The 19,035-nt window shown below is 44.6% G+C and overlaps 1 protein-coding gene across 7 annotated transcripts in view; it reads left to right on the top strand.

Moving 5' to 3' along the window:
- Window positions 1–19,035, top strand: part of FMNL2 (formin like 2) — a 307,250-nt gene that overhangs the window by 280,047 nt on the left and 8,168 nt on the right. For 4 of the 7 annotated variants that reach the window (XM_036858444.1, XM_036858446.1, XM_036858448.1 and 1 more), the window contains exons 14-24: window positions 1,680–1,992; window positions 2,335–2,538; window positions 7,582–7,706; window positions 8,345–8,547; window positions 9,999–10,233; window positions 11,304–11,372; window positions 11,493–11,573; window positions 13,027–13,156; window positions 15,144–15,307; window positions 16,235–16,336; window positions 18,641–18,739. In XM_036858444.1, the coding sequence (XP_036714339.1) occupies window positions 1,680–1,992; window positions 2,335–2,538; window positions 7,582–7,706; window positions 8,345–8,547; window positions 9,999–10,233; window positions 11,304–11,372; window positions 11,493–11,573; window positions 13,027–13,156; window positions 15,144–15,307; window positions 16,235–16,336; window positions 18,641–18,739 (1,725 nt within the window). Of the gene's footprint in view, window positions 1–1,679; window positions 1,993–2,334; window positions 2,539–5,306; window positions 5,328–7,581; window positions 7,707–8,344; window positions 8,548–9,998; window positions 10,234–11,303; window positions 11,373–11,492; window positions 11,574–13,026; window positions 13,157–15,143; window positions 15,308–16,234; window positions 16,337–18,640; window positions 18,740–19,035 lie in introns of all 7 variants that reach the window. The other 3 variants (XM_036858445.1, XM_036858442.1, XM_036858443.1) reach the window with 1 other exon arrangement.

The raw sequence follows: 19,035 nt of genomic DNA on the forward strand, positions 1-19,035 counted from the left end.
AGCCACGCCAGGTGGGCATTGCAGGGAATGTCTCTAGCTTTAGCCTAGTAGATGGGACCCGCGTATGTTCACAGCAGAGGGAGGCATGGATGCGGCATACTTACTGGAACCATTTCAGAGGCGAAACTCAAATGAAAAGTACACATAGTTAGGGTATGTCTTCACATGTGTGTGCAATCAAATGCTGGGGCTTCATTACTTCCTTATCATAGGTTTTGGGAGCAACAGTATTTTCCCATCTGGATGAGTCTGAGTGAATTCTGTGGATCACCCATTTGGTTGGAAATAAAAACACAGCATGGATTTAATTCATGCCACTTATTTATTTTTCTTAGGACTTGGACTTCTTCATATTTCTTTGCTTTGCTTCTGCTTGAAACCAGGTTTGGCAGTTGCCATGGAAACGGTGAAATCACAACATAGACAAGACCTACTGGCATTCACCAAAAAAAAAAAAAAAAAAAAAAAAGAGAGAGAGAAAGAGAAAAAAGTCAAAAGCAAAATCAATCCATTTTATTATCAGATAATTCCAGCTATTTTGTTTGGCTTTAGCATTGTTTTACCTTACAGGTCAGGTATTTATGGAGTGCCGTCCATGTGCTTGAACATAAACACATCAAAATGCCTAGAGGGCTTTTAGGCAAATGGCTTGCCTTTACATGACCGTTAATGATATGGCACATTTTATGTGATGGTTATCATGTCTGTGTGTGTTGCTTGATATTCTGACAGGTCCTACAGTTAACTCTAGGAAATTTATTTTCTGGCACTCCATCGAGACAGAGTCGTAGCATATGGACTCAATTCAAGTTCAGACTCTAAGATTATTAATAATAGACAGGGTGTGAAGAATGTTTCCCTACCTGCTGGAGGTTTGTGGTGAGAGATCACGTGTGTAAGGCCCAGCAAGTGAGTTCCATAAAATCCTTCCACAGGAACCTCTGTGGACCCCTTATAAAAGGAACCGGGACAGCCTTTGAATTGAAAATTGTAACTTCTTTGTTTTCTGCGAAGAACCTAGACAGAAATAAGGAATTAGTGGAGGGAAGCATTGGCCTGTTTTGTGAACTGCATTACAAAAGGGAAAATGTTACAGCAGTTGCTGTCCTGAGCTTGGTCAAGGGGGCATTGTGAAGGCCAGAGAAATCCATTCAAAACAGTCAGCCCCTGGTTACTCATGAGTGGATTATTCCATGATTTGCAGATTTTTAATCCCAGTCTGACTTCTGTCCAAGTCTGATTTAGGGAGCTTTTGTCTACTGTTAGCTGATATGTATCTAGGAGTAACAAATGAATTTTAACAAAAGTGAAAAGGAAACATGCTGCACCACCAGAATACCCTCAGGATATTCCAAAGTCAGCTATAAAATTATTTTTGGGTCATCTCTGCCCTGTTCCTCTTCACCTGTGGGGAAAACTGACTTAGCTGTATTTATTAATGGAAAGAATTACCTCAACAGTAACAACTGCTAGAATGTATTGCATGCATTACCAGTGAACAATTGATAACGAGCGGGACTGGCTGAGTTCCATAGAATTCCTATATATATATATAAGTATCCTTTTCCTTTTTTCCTTTTTTTTTTTTGTTATTTTCTTTATCCTCAATTTGCCAATCTAACGGTAATAGGCATGAATGTCACGTGAAGGCCAACTCTTGACCATGGGCTTTTTTGCAGGAAATCTACAAAGATGCAAATACCCAGGTTCACACATTAAGGAAAATGGTCAAAGAGAAAGAAGAAGCCATTCAAAGACAGTCTACCCTAGAAAAAAAGATTCATGAGCTGGAGAAACAAGGGACCATTAAAATTCAGAAGAAAGGAGATGGGGACATCGCCATCCTGCCGGTCGTGGCTTCTGGCATGTTGCCCACGGGGTCTGAAGTGGCGGTGGGTGACTTTGTGGGACCAGTGACGGGGGCCGCTGCCTCGGGACCCTTGCCCCCTCCTCCCCCACCCCTGCCTCTGTCGTCAGACGCACCTGAAGCAGGTAAGAAGCCTTGGCGAGAGAGCTGAGCTAGAGCATTGGGATATCTGTACTTCTTTTTTTACCTACGGTTCATCTATGTCCTTTGTCTGTTTCTGTTGGCATGTTCTTTTATTGATTGATTCTAAGAACTTTTTACCTTTTGAGATGAAGGGTATACGTCTTCATTTCACACATGGCGCAGAATCCTCCCCATTTGTCACCGAGGACATTTTGTAGTCTTTGGGGAAAAAACCCTTTGTCCTCCTCAGTGTTTGTTTTCAGGTCCTTTATGTACACATGGCATATTGCAGGAAAAACCCTTCCCCTGTTTTCAAAGTCAATTTGTTTCTTTTCTTTTGCTAGCGCGAAATGGTCCAGCCACGCCGCCTATGCCCCCTCCTCCCCCTCCCCCTCCCCCTCCCCCGCCTCCCCCTCCGCCCCCGCCTCCCCTCCCTGGTCCTGCAGCTGAGACTGTGCCGGCTCCCCCTTTGCCCCCCCCTCCTCCCTCTGCACCCCCGCTGCCCGGGACGTCTTCACCCACAGTGGTTTTCAACTCAGGATTAGCAGGTAAGAGCGCAGATTTAAGACCCAGATATTTAATACAAATACTCAACTGTCTGACCTCCAGAGGGTCCAGGCCATTCTTTCAAAGTCCAGGTCTCTTGTAAAATCACATGTCTCCTCTTGATATAAGAACATTCCTGCTAATGCAGCCAGTAAAGGGGAAATTGTGCACAGGAGGCATTTTTCTTTCAGTAGCCTTTGTCACTCTTTCCGTGACAGGAAGTTCTGATCTCACACCGTCTTCCTACCTTTTCTCTCCCCACCTAGAGAAGGGAAGAGAGACAGGTTACCTTCTTAGGGATCAGTGCATTTTCATGGGTTCAGCAAACATGACAGTCCAAGCTCTGACACAGCGTGCTTTCAGTGCTTATGGCTATTTTCTTTGAAGGTATTTTCGATGGCATCTATAAAAGGGGAAAATACCTCTCTGTGTTAATTGCTTGATGTAGGCTTCCAGGCGTTTCTTCTGAGCATTTGAGGGCATCACAATTCACTACAGTGGAATTAAGCTTCAAAGGGAAGCATTGCCACCAGCAGTACCTTCTTGCCTTGAAATGCTCTGCTGCCCAGGATAGAATGCGGCATCCCTCCCTCACCAGAAATAAAACGGGGCGGGTGTGGGTGAGAGGAAGAGAGTTGCTCTAATGTCTTGAAATATAAGTTCTTATTTTTGACTCACGAAAATGAATTTTTACTCTTTTCTAAAATACCGCAAGCTGTTTTCCCAGTCACGGAGTGTTTCCCTGGCGTTTGGAATTGCTCTGAGCTTTGCCAAGCCGTTCCTGTGACGTCAGATAATTCTGCTGCCTCAACCATTTCAGTCCCTTCATGAGGTCTCTTATTTCTGATGAACTAGCACTCTAATGGTCTCATTTCCAAGGCTGCAGTGGTTTTCAGAGCCTTCTGCCCAAAGTGTAAATGATGGTCTCAGCTGTAAACGATCTCCCAGTCTCCATCTCTTAGCATGTCCATCCCATCAGCAGCTTTACCAGCCAGTCATTAGGACTAATTTATCCTGGTGACTGAAGCCCTTTTCGACACCAATAAACCACCTGTAACAAACATGTTCCACATCAGATCTGTGGTGTTTACTTCCACCCCAGCTCCTATAAAACTGTCAAACAAGATGCCTGTTCAAAGTCGTGTTGGCAGTAAACCAATGACTTACTTCGACCTTTCAAGGTCTCCCTCGTCTACCGCTTTCTTCTAAAACTTTTATTGCTTCTGAAGGACAAAAGTTAAAGGAACGTCATCATGAAACTGTTGGATTTTGAAACGTAAACAAACAGAAAACCTCTTAAGGAGCCCCAGGAATCTGTTACATCAACAGGCTGTTTTCAGTGATAGTGTCATTGCCATGCGCACCTGGGCCCACTGATGAGGCTTTCCCTGTAGCCCCTCAGGAGCGCTCGCCATGAGCGCGTGTCTCCTTTGGTCCTGCTTCCTTTCTCTCTGACAAAACCTAATGTGTGATACGGCCTCTACTTTCATTCACCTGGGCTCTGACTTGGACCTCAGAACTGCCTTGGTGGAGAGAAGAGCCAAGAGTCTCAGATGTGCACGTCCAGGACTCCTTTCTGAACGAGTCTTGGCCTCTCTGGTTAAATTTTTTCCTGGGTTCTTCCTACTACTTAATCTTTACAATTTGTTGGCTCCATCGATTGCCTCAGTTTTACAGTGTGAAACTGTGTTCAGTTGATCCCTCACTGCTCCCTTCAGGATTCCTACATTGGGAAGTTGTCCCCTTTGTCTCTTATGCAATTTGAAGGACTGTATGTGGGACTAAAGAAACTCCTCTTCAGTGCCGTAAGCGTCCATTAAACAATTACAAGATGTTGTGTTTTACAAGACATAAGGATTATAAAATCCTTACGAGTCTTTGATAGCTTGAGATCAGGCAGTTTCTACAAGGCCTTTAATCTCTTTTCATTACTCATCCTTAATTCGGCCGTTAATACTTAGTGGTTGTAACCCATTTTGTGAGATGCTTTGCCAGTGTATTCAGTAACACTCTCTCTGTGGAACCAAGAGACCAGACAGCATCAGGATGTCCCCATAGAGCCAAGAGACAGCTGAGATGATATGCCAAGGGCCCCCTGGGAAGCCAGAAACCTGTGACATCACAAGACCCCTAGATCCACAGGCAACTGGATGTTTTATCTCTTCAGCAGGCAATGAGCAAGTGTCTTCTTGGTGACCAAGTCAGGGGACCAGGAGGAGGTCCCCTGAGTTTATCTTGTGGACTTTTCTTTGCATTTTATACAGAATATATTAGTAGTGTGAAATGTGCATTTGAAGTGTAAGGTGTACCTCCTCGAATCTGTTAGACCAGCCTGGTTCCCATTCCCCGGTCAGGTCATCAGTGACAGACCCCTGGGTAGTCTGTAACCTTTGCTGTTTCTCTTTGGAAGAATATGCTTTGGAACTTCACAGTGAGAACTGGGACTTCAGCTGATTATTTTTTCATTAAAAAAACTTGTTTATGTCTTATGGAATACTTAGCGCAGGTCAGTATGGCTCTTTGGCAGCACTATAATGAAATCATTTTTCCCCCTTTTCTAAAAAAGTGTTATTTTTTAAAATAAAATAATAAGGGTGTCTTTAAGGCAGGTCTGAATGGAAATGAATTTTTGGCTCTGTGCTGCCTTGTGAAATGTGTCCCAGAAGCATGGAATTCTCTGCTAAGAGTGTGTGGACTGCTGAGCCGCTGAACACTAACCGTATCTAATTTTTCTTTTGTATTTTCTTTGTTCTTTCTGCTTCCACAAAAGACGGGCCCATCAAGCTTTTCTGTAGGTTGCTCCTCCCCAAGTGTGTTGAGTGTCTGCCGTGTGTTCCTGTGGGTCACGCTGTGCCTTGACATCTCCACCCCATCTCCCATCGAGCCATTGCATTTGCTCTGTGTCTGCGGGGAGGTGTGGTGCTGGCTAGCTGTTGTGATTCCAGGGTTGCCCACATGTTTTAGGTGAACCTGTAGAAGAGGTTATGGCCCTTTAAGCAGGCATCCTGGATTTCAGGTGCCCTGTTCCTTTCTCCCTGGGAAAAGGAATGTTTTTTAGTTTAGTTTTTAAAGTTGGATCTAAGGCCTCAACTCTAGAAGGATTTTAGGGTTTTTTAAAAATTTTATTTGTTTGTTTGTTTTTGGCCGTACCCCATGGCACGTGGGATCTTAGTTCCCCAACCAGGGATCGAACCCCTGCCCCCTGTATTGGGAGCGCAGAGTCTTAAGCACTGGACCACCGCCAGGGAAGTCCCTAGAAGGATTTTAGATTTATCCTGAGGGAGAGAGGAAGGCTCCTCCCCAGAACAAGGGAAAGCTGCTGGGTGCTGCTTTCCTAGTCCCCTCCCTCTGGTGCTCGGTTCTCTCCACAGAAAACCCACCCACCCACACAGAGCCACTTCCTGTAGCTTGAACACTGGGAACGTGGTGCGTATCGTGGTCACATATAGACCCTGCCTCTGCTAACCCACCCCCCCAACTCCCCAGTCAGAGTCAGGGCAGCCTTTCAGAAGAGAACTTTTTGGCCTGTGCTCTGATCGCAGGCTTATTCCTAATCTTGCTTAGAGAGTTAAAAGCAGGGTGACTGCACAGGGAGTTGCTTGTAGGGCGTGTCCTGAGGCCTGCGTTGTCTGTGGAGGGATGATGGAACCGGATGGCGCTGACCTGTCACCCCCACTCCCGTCCACCTCCTCTCCCTCAACTCTGCAGAAGTGCCAGACTAGAGGAAGGTCTGGTCCTTGGTCCCCTGGAGGACATGGGCTTTCCTGGGTAGCGAGGACAGAAGTGGACACTATTGGGTAGTGGAGAGTAAAGTGTCACCTTTGGCAATGGAAAGCCTGTTTTGGCAAAAGCTGTGTTTCTGTGTTCCTGCATGCTTCTGTGTGGATCTGTCAGATGACATTCCCGCTGTTCACGTGGCCTTTGTAACTCTGGAGGAACGAGAGGCACTGTCTGTCTCCGTTTTTTCAGTAAGGCAGGCAGCCAGGTAAAAGCCCAGTTGTGTGTTCCATTTCTTTTGTTCTGCACTGAATTTCTTCTCCCTCCCTTCCCAAATAGTGTGGTGGGCATCCCTGAGACAGACTTAAGACGGTGAATATTTATAGCTAATTGGTTTGGGAAGACTTCTTTTGGTGTGTAGTTAATTAATGGAATTTTTAGTGGATTGCCTTTTTTAGCTCATTTCCCCAAAGTAAGAGGAGGTGGCACTCCCCCCACTCCCATCCCCTCAAAGGTGGGACCCTTCCTCTCTATTAAGAGGTTTTCAGTATTTTTAATGGGTGCATTCTTACCTTCTAGTTGCACGTAGTAGCTGATTCCTGGGGAGAGGTTGCACTTAAAAGAGAGGGGGAGGGGACTGTGGCCCTTCTCCAGAAAGCAATACAAACCCAGATTTCTAAGTACCCCTTTTGTCTTCTTAAACATTCTGTTTTGGGCCATTTGTGGCCCTTAGTCTGTTTGGCATAACTCTCAACAGCCAATATCATCCCCATTATTGAAATCATCCACAGGAGTGTATTGCTCTGGCTGGAAGTCAGCCTTCTTGACATTTCATTCCTGGTGGTTTAAGCAGACACTATCTGCAGTCTCTGATCATCTCTGAAGATTTGTTTTGGAAATATGTGTTAGAGAACCAGAAATATAGGATGTCAGAATGCGACTCACATTTACCAATGTCAAACTAAGTGACACAGAGTATTTGCCCTCTCTATCTAATAATGTAAAGAATAATTTTTATTCCCCAACTCTTTATTTGTCCTAAGCATTGTCCTGACACTGTGACTGTATTTCAACCACCCAGTTGCCTGCATTAAAAAAATAAAAGCAAAAACCCCAGCTCTTAGGCAACTGTAACACACTGTTGTATCAAATGATGACCTCAAGTTGCCCTGGCCAAAGTGTTGCGTGATGTTTTCCATATTTTAAAACACCTGGCCACCTCTTGCCAGCCTTCCTCCAGTGTTAGAGTGTCATCTGCAAGGACTGTTGTCTGATTGTTCTCGAGGGTTTTGGTGGAATCTTAATTTCATTCTCTCTGACCTCTGTAGCTGTGAAAATTAAGAAGCCAATCAAGACGAAATTCAGAATGCCAGTTTTTAACTGGGTTGCCCTGAAGCCAAATCAGATCAATGGCACAGTCTTCAATGAAATTGATGATGAGCGAATTCTGGAGGTATCTTTCTCATTGGTTAGAAACAAGGGGCCCTCTCTATGCAGCAAAGCCAGAATGGGTGCTGTGTTAACCTGAAAGTTTCTGCAATAAAAGCTAGTGTTTTAAGTGTCTTGATGTAAAGAAGAAAAGGAGAATAAAATTGGATGCTATTTTGTAAGGTGCTTCTAAAAATACATTTCAAAACTTATTATCCATTAAAATGGAATAGTTTTGAACATCTTCACTGTATGTCACAAAATGTACATCTGACACAATCTTTGCCCTTAATTTATAAAGGGGCATAAAAACCCTTTATTGAACTATAAGTGAAAAAGGACTCAATAATCACACCTACTAGCTGGTTTGGTGGATAGTTTTAGTCTGTGCTGGCCATCTCTACAAGGCAGTAATTGAAAGGCAATTGAGTTAACTGGTTGGAAACAGTTGTCTACTTTAGACATTTTTGTCTGTATATGTGGCATAAGTCATACAACACTAACACAAATAGAGAAATAGAGCAAGCCATGGCCAAAGACAAGTATCAGTACTTAGTAGAAAAAGTAACTTCTTTGATGCTTAAGAAACTGTCTAAATGGTGGCTTCCTGACTTCATTTTTAAGTATAATCTAATTTGCCTATTTCATTCCTCTCCAACCCAGGACTTAAATGTAGATGAATTTGAGGAAATATTTAAGACAAAAGCCCAAGGTCCTGCCATTGATCTTTCTTCAAGCAAACAGAAGATAACGCAGAAAGGATCAAACAAAGTGACATTACTAGAAGCAAATAGGGCTAAAAATCTTGCCATAACTTTAAGGAAAGCTGGAAAGACCGCGGACGAAATATGTAAAGCTATTCATGTGTAAGTTCAGGGCATTCTGAAAGATTATATCCTAGTAAATTTAGAATAAAAATGGTAACGCTGAAGAGGTGGACCAGAAATGACCTTCGGGGGTGCTATATTAGAATGAGTAATTAATTGTTTTAGAAGAATAACAACTGGATCGTGACATCGTTTATTACCTTGGTCTGTTCTCTTATATATGCCTGCAGCAGTGCTTACATAAAAGGAAAGTTGAGAGAAGTATTGCAGATGCTAAGAAAAGGGAGAAAATATCAGTTTTCTGTGGAGTATCTAAATTTTATCCAGATTCGTTGAGTACAAATTTGATGGCATTTGTGGAATGATTCAACTCAACGCCAGATGCAAATAGGAGACAGAGGCATGTCTTAATTCATAACAATAGGAATGTGATTCCTGTTGCTGCTTAGCACTTTCAGGGCATCTTAAAGCAAGTTTAGTTCTTTTTTTAATCCTTGAACTGCAGAGAAGGCATTGATTTTATTTACTCTTCTATTAGAAGAATCTTTCTACTCTTTGAGTCATGGTGACTTTCAAATATGATAAGGATGTTATTAGATGTTTTAGGAACTAATTCATCATTAATTGGTATTTCATAAATTTTGATCAGAGATTCTTAGGGGAGTAAAAGACACTGAGAAATCATTTGTTCCAGTTTCATGTCCTCAGCCAGGATCATAAACTAGTAGTTTAGTGCACCCTATCATCTGTTCTGATTTCTGGTGTTGAAACCTGATAAGAATTCTGGTTTTTGATCTTCACATATCTTGTTTGTCATGATGATTAAGTGTAATTCTATTACTGAACAAAGATTGTCCAGAGAATAGAATAGAGATTGTAGCAAATACTTCTTTAGTTCAGATTGAGTATAGGTCCACAAAGACTGAGTATTCCCTCAAGGGATGTATGCATTGAAGCCAAAGCATCCATATAGTACAGGCATTTTGATGCATTTTTTTTCTAAAGGAGAAAAAATATCCCAGACTTACTGGTTTAATTGAAATATTTTACAGAGTTCACCAGATATTCTGTAATTGTGTGTATAATATTATATCTCCTTAATTAGCAGTACTTCACATGCCTAAAAAAACATGTCCTTGAACCACTTAACCACCAGATACTTCAGCTTTCCTTCTGCTTCTACCTGCTGTCATTTACTATTGATTTCTAGAGGCTTAGAGCTATACTAATAGCCTAAAAACTGAGCATGGCAGTTGTGATAAGGTCCAGGTTTCCAGGAAGGACCGATGAAAGTGTTTGATGCACAGTCAAGAGCCAGCACCAAGGGACATGTTCACATCTGTAGACACCATCCAGCTGTAGACATCAGCTCATCGACATGGTGGTTCATGAGCTGGACCAGGTGGCGGTGTGGCTGAGAGGGGAGGGGGTTTGCTCTTTAACACTGACTTTTGTCTCTTTAACACTGACATGTCCACCTCTGTCTTCAGATTTGACTTGAAGACGTTGCCTGTAGACTTTGTAGAGTGTTTGATGAGGTTCTTGCCAACTGAGAATGAGGTGAAAGTGCTGCGGCTCTATGAGCGGGAAAGGAAGCCCCTGGAAAACTTGTCAGATGAAGACCGGTTCATGATGCAGTTCAGTAAAATTGAGCGGCTCATGCAGAAGATGACCATCATGGCCTTCATTGGGAACTTTGCCGAAAGCATTCAGATGCTGACTCCTGTGAGTGGACCAACTCTGGCAAGGGAAGGGGTCCAAACAGATAGCATTTTTTTGTTGTTTTCTTTTAACTTTCTCCCAGAATTGCACTTAATGTCATGGGCTCTAAGACTTCTTCCCAGAACTTTCGACATGGCATTTTTATTTTTACCATCTTTTTCTCATTGTGTATGCCAAGTAAAATTGAAAACGGTGAATTTCCCCATTCCATATTGCTCTTCTCCCTAGAGAATGCCATTTCCTGTGTCTGCAGATGTCCTTTGGATTTTAAAGGACACCTCAATACAGAGGACAAGGAGAATCATTTTCTCAAATTTGGTCCCCTCCTCAAGGTACCAGTCCTCTGGCTGGGTTACCAAGACTGAAAATTTAACTTCATTTCTAAAAACCATCTCATATCTTTAGTGAACAGGCTTATTGACTTTCATTGAAAGTGTTAAATTTGCCATGGGGGTCTTCTTCCTTGGAAGTTTGTTACAGTACACTGTGGTGGCGTAGAAATAATAACCAGCCATCTCTTGTTCCTTTGTGTTAATCTGGTAGAGACTTACGAATATCATAAATAGTTCTTTCCCAATTCTGTTTCTAAATAAATGTTTGTTAATTACTGATTATAGTAGCATGTGTGTCCAAAATATGTTCTGAGAACTTCTACACGGTGATTATATTTCTTTGCTGTTTTGTTTTGTTTTTGTTCTTGGCTAGCTCCATTGATTTAAAAATATGAATTGTATTACATGATTAGAGATGGTGGGCAGGCTATTGAGTTCTCCTGGAAGACGCTGTTGACTCCTAACTTAAGTCTCATTGCTTACAGATTTTATGATAAGCTAGTTCTGATAATACTTCCTATTTAGAGAAGAGCTTACATGTAATGCTCTAGTTACCTAAGACCTAGCAGGACAACTTAAAATTGTTATGTTTAGGAAAAAATAGAATCTCAGCATTAAGGCTTTAAGTTCTAAATGCAGGCCTATTTTCTTCTGTATTAAAGTTTTAGTTTTCAATCAGAGTTTCCCATTTTTAACATGTCTTTTTTTTCCCCCTCCTTCTTTCCCTTGCCTGGAATCTAGCAACTGCATTCAATTATAGCAGCATCTGTCTCTATAAAGTCGTCCCAAAAACTCAAGAAAATTCTGGAGGCAAGTGAAGTTTTCCTCTTATACGTGTATGGAAGAGCTGACTTGTCAGCTGCATTCCTCAGCCTGGGAATGCCTGGGATGCTGTACCGATGGGCTTCTCTTTTCTCTCTTTCTTTGCAGATCATCTTGGCCCTCGGAAACTATATGAATAGCAGTAAACGAGGAGCAGTTTATGGATTTAAACTTCAGAGTTTAGATCTGGTGAGTGGACTAAAAGAAGTACAAGAGCTATATGAGAGACAAAACAGCTGGCAAAGATTAAGTCCTGGAGCAGAGAGAGTCTGCTCTTGGAAGTTGGGTGGGATGTTTTGATGAAGATTCTCTGCTAGTGGGAGGAGCAGTGGGTACAAATTTTCTGGAACGCCATATGGCAGCAAGCACTTCGAACCTTAAAAATACTCATACCTTTTCACCCGATATTTCCATTTCTAGGAATCTTTCCTCAGGGGTCTGAATTATGGGTGCTATGTTTTATTTATAATTGCAAATAATTAGTAACAGTGTAAAGATTCAACATTTGGGGAAATGATTAGATATGCTGTAATGATAGTTAATACGGTGAACTATTCTTCCACTGTTAGAATATTTGTGAAGAGTTTTCAAAGGAATAGGTAATTTTGTGTTTAGGAAAGAAAGCAGGGTATAAATTGTACAGTTTGATTTTTAACTAGGTAAAATATGGAGAAAAAAAAAACCGAATGGAAGAAGATTAAGATATTAACAGAGAGGGTGAATGGAATTAGGAAGGTTTTTTGAGCTGCTTCTTTATACTTTTCTGTGTTTTCTAAAAAATATATGTGTTTTTTTTCCTGGATGAAGAAGGGTGCTCTGCTTTTCAGAGTCACCTGACTTGGGAACAGGACTAGAGAGAATGCTCCATGGAGCCCTGTGTCCCGGGCTGCACTGGCGGACGTGGCTTCCACGGGAGCAGGTTGGGCGGTGGTTGGAGCCCCCAGCCCCAGGTGCGGGGGGACATGGTTGTTTGATAGGGACTGTCTAGTTAGTCACAGTTCTGGCCCCCAGAAGGCCCTGGTACGTACGTTAAGCACATCTGCTTTGAGTTGGGGAGTAGGTGGGGCTGAGCAGGATGTGAGGACTATGGTATAGGTGTACCCGTGCACACCTGTGCACACTTGCGGCTCCAGCCTCACTTCCTACTCTGGCCTTCACTTGGGAGAGCACTGAAACTGGAGTCTTCCTGCTTGTAAGCCAGGGAGGTGGTGGAGCAGATGGGGGCGGGGAGTTCACGTGAGGAGAGACGTGTGAACAGCTCTCATGCTTAGAGTCGCTCCTAAAGTTGAGCGTGTCCCCTGGTCAGGAAGTCCTCTTGTCACTTAATAATCCATGGGCTGCAGGAGGGAGGAGATATGGGAACATATGTATATGTATAACTGATTCACTTTGTTATAGAGCAGGAACTAACACACCATTGTAAAGCAGTTATACTCCAATAAAGATGTTAACAAAAAAAAAATTAAAAAAAAAAATCCATGGCCTGGTTCACCCGAGACCAAAGCTGACTCTCCTGTGGGAATGTTTTCTCTCCGCTTTGGGGCACCTGTGCTCAGGTATTTATTCTGAGCGGGAGAGCATCATCTGGCAGGTAACTCTCCCATCATCTGTTACTCTAACCCTCATCCCCTTTGGTTTTCAGCTCTTAGATACAAAGTCAACGGACCGAAAGCAAACACTGTTGCACTATATATCCAATGTCGTAAAAGAAAAATATCACCAAGTGTCCCTATTTTATAATGAGCTTCATTACGTGGAGAAAGCTGCCTCAGGTACTTGATTTCAGCTCTTAATGTTACTCTTGGGTATGAATGCCTTGAATCATGGGGGACCCTTCCCTGCTTAAACAACACTCTTCAGAACCCCTGTACAAAGGCGAGGCTAAAACAGAGGCTCTGAGCTGAAACACATAGCCTCTGGTGTTGCGCGTACCTGGGAGCAATAACAAACACGGACATGAAGAGGGCAGTGTTCTCTTTGTAAAGATCCAGGTCTTTGGGCTTCATGTGCCTTCCCTTTTCCATCTGTTGCCCTTTTTATTCTGTTGCTGTCATTTGAAATGAGAGAATCTGAGACTCACCCCCCGCCCCCAACAAACACTTTAATTAGATTTTGTGCTGTCCCACTTGCTCAGGTGTGGCAGTTCTAAACATTTTGTGTTTAGCCTGAGCACAAGTTAAATTATCAGTACTTCTTGGTTGTTACTTTGTTATGACAGTTACACATTTTCTCATTTAAATCATTGGCTACTCTGAGATAGTTGGGCTGTACTGGTACAGATGAAAAAACTGACATTTTTATAGATTAAATGCCTTGCCCAAGGTCACATGGGTAGAAAATGATAGAAACAGAACTTGAACTCAGATAATCTTCTCATATGATGTGTTGTCCAGTGTACCACGTCCTCTCAAAAGAACATTAGGCTAGAAAAAGGAACAAGATGCAGATTGACCTCAGAGTTGGATACATGCTGTGATTCTCAAATTATGATCTTAAGCAGCCAAAGTGCTTATTGTAAATTTGTATTCCTGAGACCTACCCCAGACTTAGCGAATTGAATCTCTGAGGGCAAGACTTTCTCTGATTTCCTCAGAGTAAATGGCTGCTGCTTCTGTGTTCTTACTCAAGAGCATTCCGTACAAGCCTCTCATACAAGATTTAATAAATTTTATCACAATATTTTGCACGTCCACTGCAACCTGTTCATGTATGGGTATAATCATTTTATTTATCTTTATAATTTCCTTAGGTCCTGGCAAATTGATGGTTGGGAACAAATGAATGAGTGAATTAATGAATTAGATGATGCCCTGTTAGTGGGATAGACGCTGCTGAAGCCCTAGAGGAGGCTGAGAGGCAGGACCTTATCCCTTCACTCATTTATTTACTCACTCCTTCCTTTATCCAGTGAACCTTTCTGAGTTCCTGCTTTGTACTTGGCACAGGCCTAAGCACTGAGGAGTCAAAGATGAATAGCACAGTGTGGGTCTAGTGAGGGAAAAGCATGCTACATTGTTCCGTAATCCATCCATGTGCAGAGCTGCGTCAGGCAGTGGGGAGCCAGAGGTTGCGCCCAGACCTCCTGCAGGAGGCTGCAGAAGTGAATCCGCTCTGGGAGGGTGGCCACACTGCAGATGGAAAGGTTTGTGCTAATAACCCCTTCTGACGCATGGAAGGGTTGTTTAGCAAAAAGAAGCTGGTCAAAGTTGCTTTGGGTCCTTGTGGACAGTACAACTAAAAATTCAGTAGGTGAAATGCTACCCCCTGCTGGAGAGCCACAGAAATGCAGAAGAGTTCAAAGAGTCAGGTAGAGGATAAGCTCTTGGGCCTGTCAGTTAAGGAACCTCTAACCCTACAGGCCAACCAATAGGTTATCATCTCCAGTAAGAGAAATGGAATAGTTGGGAACAAGCACAGGATTTGGGATCCGTGGTGGTTATCCAAACTCCGTCTCTGCCACTTCCTAGCTGTGTGACCTAGGGCAGCCCATGTAACCTCTTTGTGTTGCTTTTCCTCGTTGGCAACATGGGCTAATGGTGCAACTGAATTAGTGCATGTAAAGGATTTAATGCAGTGCTTGATGGTGAGCACTTAGCAAATTATTCCTATTAATGGATCTCTGCACTGAAGGCTGGAGACTAGATCTAAGGGCCTTGCATAACCCTAGAAACCCACTGAGAACTTGGCTCATCACCCAGACTCACTGTGGCTTTGACTTTCCCACCTGAAGTCACGGGCACATTGCTTTCTCTACTTCAGTCTCCCTTGAGAATGTTTTACTGGACGTCAAGGAGCTGCAGAGGGGCATGGACTTGACCAAGAGGGAGTACACCATGCATGACCACAACACGCTGCTGAAGGAGTTCATCCTCAACAATGAGGGAAAGCTGAAGAAGCTGCAGGATGATGCCAAGATTGCACAGGTGAGTGTCTGTGCCCCCAACACCCATGAAGAAGAAGGGATTGGATCCGTTAAAGCCACCTGGGGTGCTGGCCCTGGCTTTGGGTGGTGGTGGTGGGGAAATTGTCCTCTGTCTGCTGAGGGTAGATTTCTTACGTAGCTGTTATTAAGGGGGATGGGGATCTTTCTGCATTTTGTACCTGGAGATGCCCCTGTGCTGCTCATTGTCTCTTCTAATTTGAGGTCTTCACCCTTTTCTCTAGAGGCCCTCCCCGCCCCCTCCCCTTCCACTCCTGGGCTCCCTTTATTGTGGGTCCTGTGTTCACTTCAACCAACGTGTGGTAGGCCTGTGCTCAGCACAGCAGTGTCACCCAGTGTGTTGGGTTCCAGGAGGCCTTGACCTTGAAATCTGATACCACACTGGGTGTCAAGTTTACACACCTGAGAAGCAGCCAGAATGGACTGTACGCCAGAAGGGAAGGCAGAGGGTTGTGGGAACTCAAGAAGCAGACGTGGTGGGATGGTTCCCTTGTGAGGCTGGTTTCTCTGTGTCCCGGGAAGGTTCAAGCAGAGACTTGAGTGAGTGAGTGGCTACTGTAAGGAGCGTTGAAGCAGTGAGCTGGGATCTAGAGTCTGAGCAAACTTCTAAGGTCCCTTCTAACCTGGTTGGCTTTAAGGAGTCTTCCCATGGCTTTAGGACGCTCTTGAAAGGAGTAGTTCCTCATTCGTGTGTGTGTGTGTGTAGAAGTGGCAGGAGGTCCCAGTGTAGCAGTGTTGCATTCTTCTGGTTGCCTTTGGGTGTTGGGAGGAAACACAGGCTGTAGAGAATCGTGGGAGGTGAGGGAGGATGGAGGCCAGAGACCTGTGGGAGATGCTGCAGCTCTTTTCCCAGAGTGCCGAGTTCAAATGCTGGAAAAATGACATTCAAGAGAAATTCGCTTCTTCACAGGACGCCTTCGATGATGTGGTGAAGTATTTTGGAGAAAACCCCAAGACGACACCACCCTCTGTCTTCTTTCCCGTCTTTGTCCGGTTTGTGAAAGCCTATAAGGTAAACAGGAGCCTGGTTTCTTTCAAGCCTTCCCTGGCATTACTTCTCGAGTGGGTGCCCTCCTAGAGCTGTGTCTGGGTCTCGGTGGCTCTGCAGAGACCCGCCCTGTGCCTTCGGGCAGCAGATGTGGGTGGTGAGGACGAGACAGCGGTCTCTGGCCCTGCTCCTGCGGCCCTCAGCCCGTCATGCTCCCTGTCTCTACCCGGCCAGCTGGGGGCTCAGCCCCCAAACAAAAGCTCTTGGCTGACTGTGGGAAAGTGAGATCCAGGACCACTGCTGCCCCGTTGACTGTTGACCCTCGCAGGCAGGTTGAAGGACTGGGAAACCCAGGCCTCCCGTGGAGTTGCTGAGTGGGTAAAGGGTAGAAGGAGTGAGCCCTGGCCTGTGGCAGCGGCACTGTCGCTGAGGTCAGGGAGAGCCTGCTTGTGTCGTAGCTCTGCCCAGGCCCGTGGGCCTCTGGACCAACATTTCTCTAGTGTGGACCAAAAGATGGCTCTAGGAAGGACAGTTGCTCCCCGTTTCTTCATCTGGACCCATAATGGCCCTTCCTTTAAATGGGAGGCCCTCTATGACATAATCCGGGACCGTGGTCTTGAAAAAGCGTGTGACCCAGAAAGATCTGTGTCAGAAGAATTTGTCCCTTGAGAAAGGAAGACAAGGAGGGCAGGGCATGAGGGGATTTCAGTGCTCTTAGGAGATGTTGCGATCTGTATTCTCCAGGCTTGTCTATGTATAAGCTGGGTAATGTTGGTCTAGGAAGGAGGAGTGTGATTGTGGAGCAGGGAGGGATGCGGCAGGGCTGTGGACATTTTTGAGAAACACGTGATTGGAAACAGTGGGTCACTTCACCATCACCTGATGGCATTGGAGAGCCATCCTTGGGCCTTTTACTGAACTCACAAGGTTACAATATTTAGCCATCTTCTCTCAGCATGGCTTAGTGTAGCAGTGATATCACAAGCAGAAAGAAAGTGTCCCCGGCAGCGAGGATGAACACAAATACAGCACCAAGTCCATGTGCAAGCTCCTGGGGGCCGTGAGCAATGAGAAGCACTGGTCACCAGGGCTGCTGGCTGTGGTGCTCTGGGGTTCCCTGATGTGCTACCGAGATGGCTCAAGGTGGCTCTTGTTACGAGCTGGGACCATGCTTCTTCACTAAAGAAAATTGTAAGTCTAAGGTCTAAAAAGAAAATATATGCTGTTTTTAAATTGTATAATACAAGCTGGGAAGTGCCCCTGTTTGGTCTCCAAGTCTGGCCCTTCAGCGGGGTCGTGCATAGAGCAGAGGAAAGAGAGAAGCTGGTCTGTGGGGTGTCACAGGTCAGAGCCCATCAGGTGCTCCTTCCATGTTGTCATTTCTCCCCGGGGTCCTGTTCTCTGGCTGTGTGAGGCGTTTACCAGGCAGGGACGTGACAGGATGTTCTCCTTGCCCTAACATATTACATAGTGAATAACTGCCTAGCCTGACACTGACCCAGGGACTTGATGGGCAGATGTTAGGGTTTTAGGATATCATCTGTCATTTCCCTTCCTAAGTTTGAACCAAAATGAAACGAGACAAAAGCAACAGAGATGAAAATGTAAACTTTATTACTGATAAAAGCTGGATTGGAGGACAACGTGTGTCTCTGTGAGCTTACCCTTTGGCCCTGAATTAGATGACTTACCAGTGCACAGCTAGACTATTAGAAGTTGCTTTAAGGAGGCTGGCTTCAAAAGAGGGGATGCCCTGCGGGGCTGAGCTGAGGTCGGCCTGTTGGATTTCTTGTCCCTAATTCATCACACTTGTCACTGCCTCCCTTGGAAATGAGTGAGCTGTGGGGAGAAAGCCCAAGAGTGTCAACTCAGTGAGGCCCCTGAGGAAGCAAGAGGCGAGGGAATGGAGGTTTTCCCCTAACGATGGGCGAAAGGAGAGGAACCTGAGCCCCTCCTTTCAGAGAAGCTGTAGGGAGGGGGAGAGATTCTGGAAGAAAAACAATCTCACATGAGAATCACTGAGCAGAGCTGCCAAAAGGGGAGGTGCCCCGACATGTATGGTATGGAGGTTAAGAAGCAGGCTGAGTGGGGAGAGAACCATCGGGAAAGGAATTCTCTGGAAGGGGTGAATCTCAACTACTAGGTTATGAAGAGATGTGATACAGACCGACAGCAAAACCTCGAATCAGGCGTATAGTGTAGATCTTCCAAACCTTCCCTTTACTCTACTTCCTGGCTAACCAAGGATTCTCTAAGAATGGCTTTTAAAAATCTTGACTGCTGGCATTTCCACTGACATCATCTTCTGCCACTTTTGATTTTACCCAGCAAGCAGAAGAGGAAAACGAGCTGAGGAAAAAGCAGGAACAAGCGCTGATGGAGAAACTCCTGGAGCAGGAAGCTCTGCTGGAGCAGCAGGACCCAAAGGTGAGGTGTGCCAGGCTCCTGAGATGGAGCCGTCAAGAGGCCAGGAAGCCAGATTTGCACAGGATGCCTTCCGCTTCCTTCTAGGCCTTGGAAACTTGGCAGATGGACACTTGTTCATTCATTATTTTGTTCAGCAGTCACTGGAATGGGGCTAAGAGCATGTTTGTGTGGCATTTCCAAGTTTATAGAGATCAGGAATTTAAATCTCAGATGGATACACAGAGAGGCCATCCTGGGTAACCTGATGATTGGACGGCTTAGTGTCCCGGGACCGGAAGGCTTCATGGGGTCGCCAT

The sequence above is a fragment of the Balaenoptera musculus genome, chromosome 7 (assembly GCF_009873245.2).
Source record: "Balaenoptera musculus isolate JJ_BM4_2016_0621 chromosome 7, mBalMus1.pri.v3, whole genome shotgun sequence".
Taxonomy (NCBI): domain Eukaryota; kingdom Metazoa; phylum Chordata; class Mammalia; order Artiodactyla; family Balaenopteridae; genus Balaenoptera; species Balaenoptera musculus.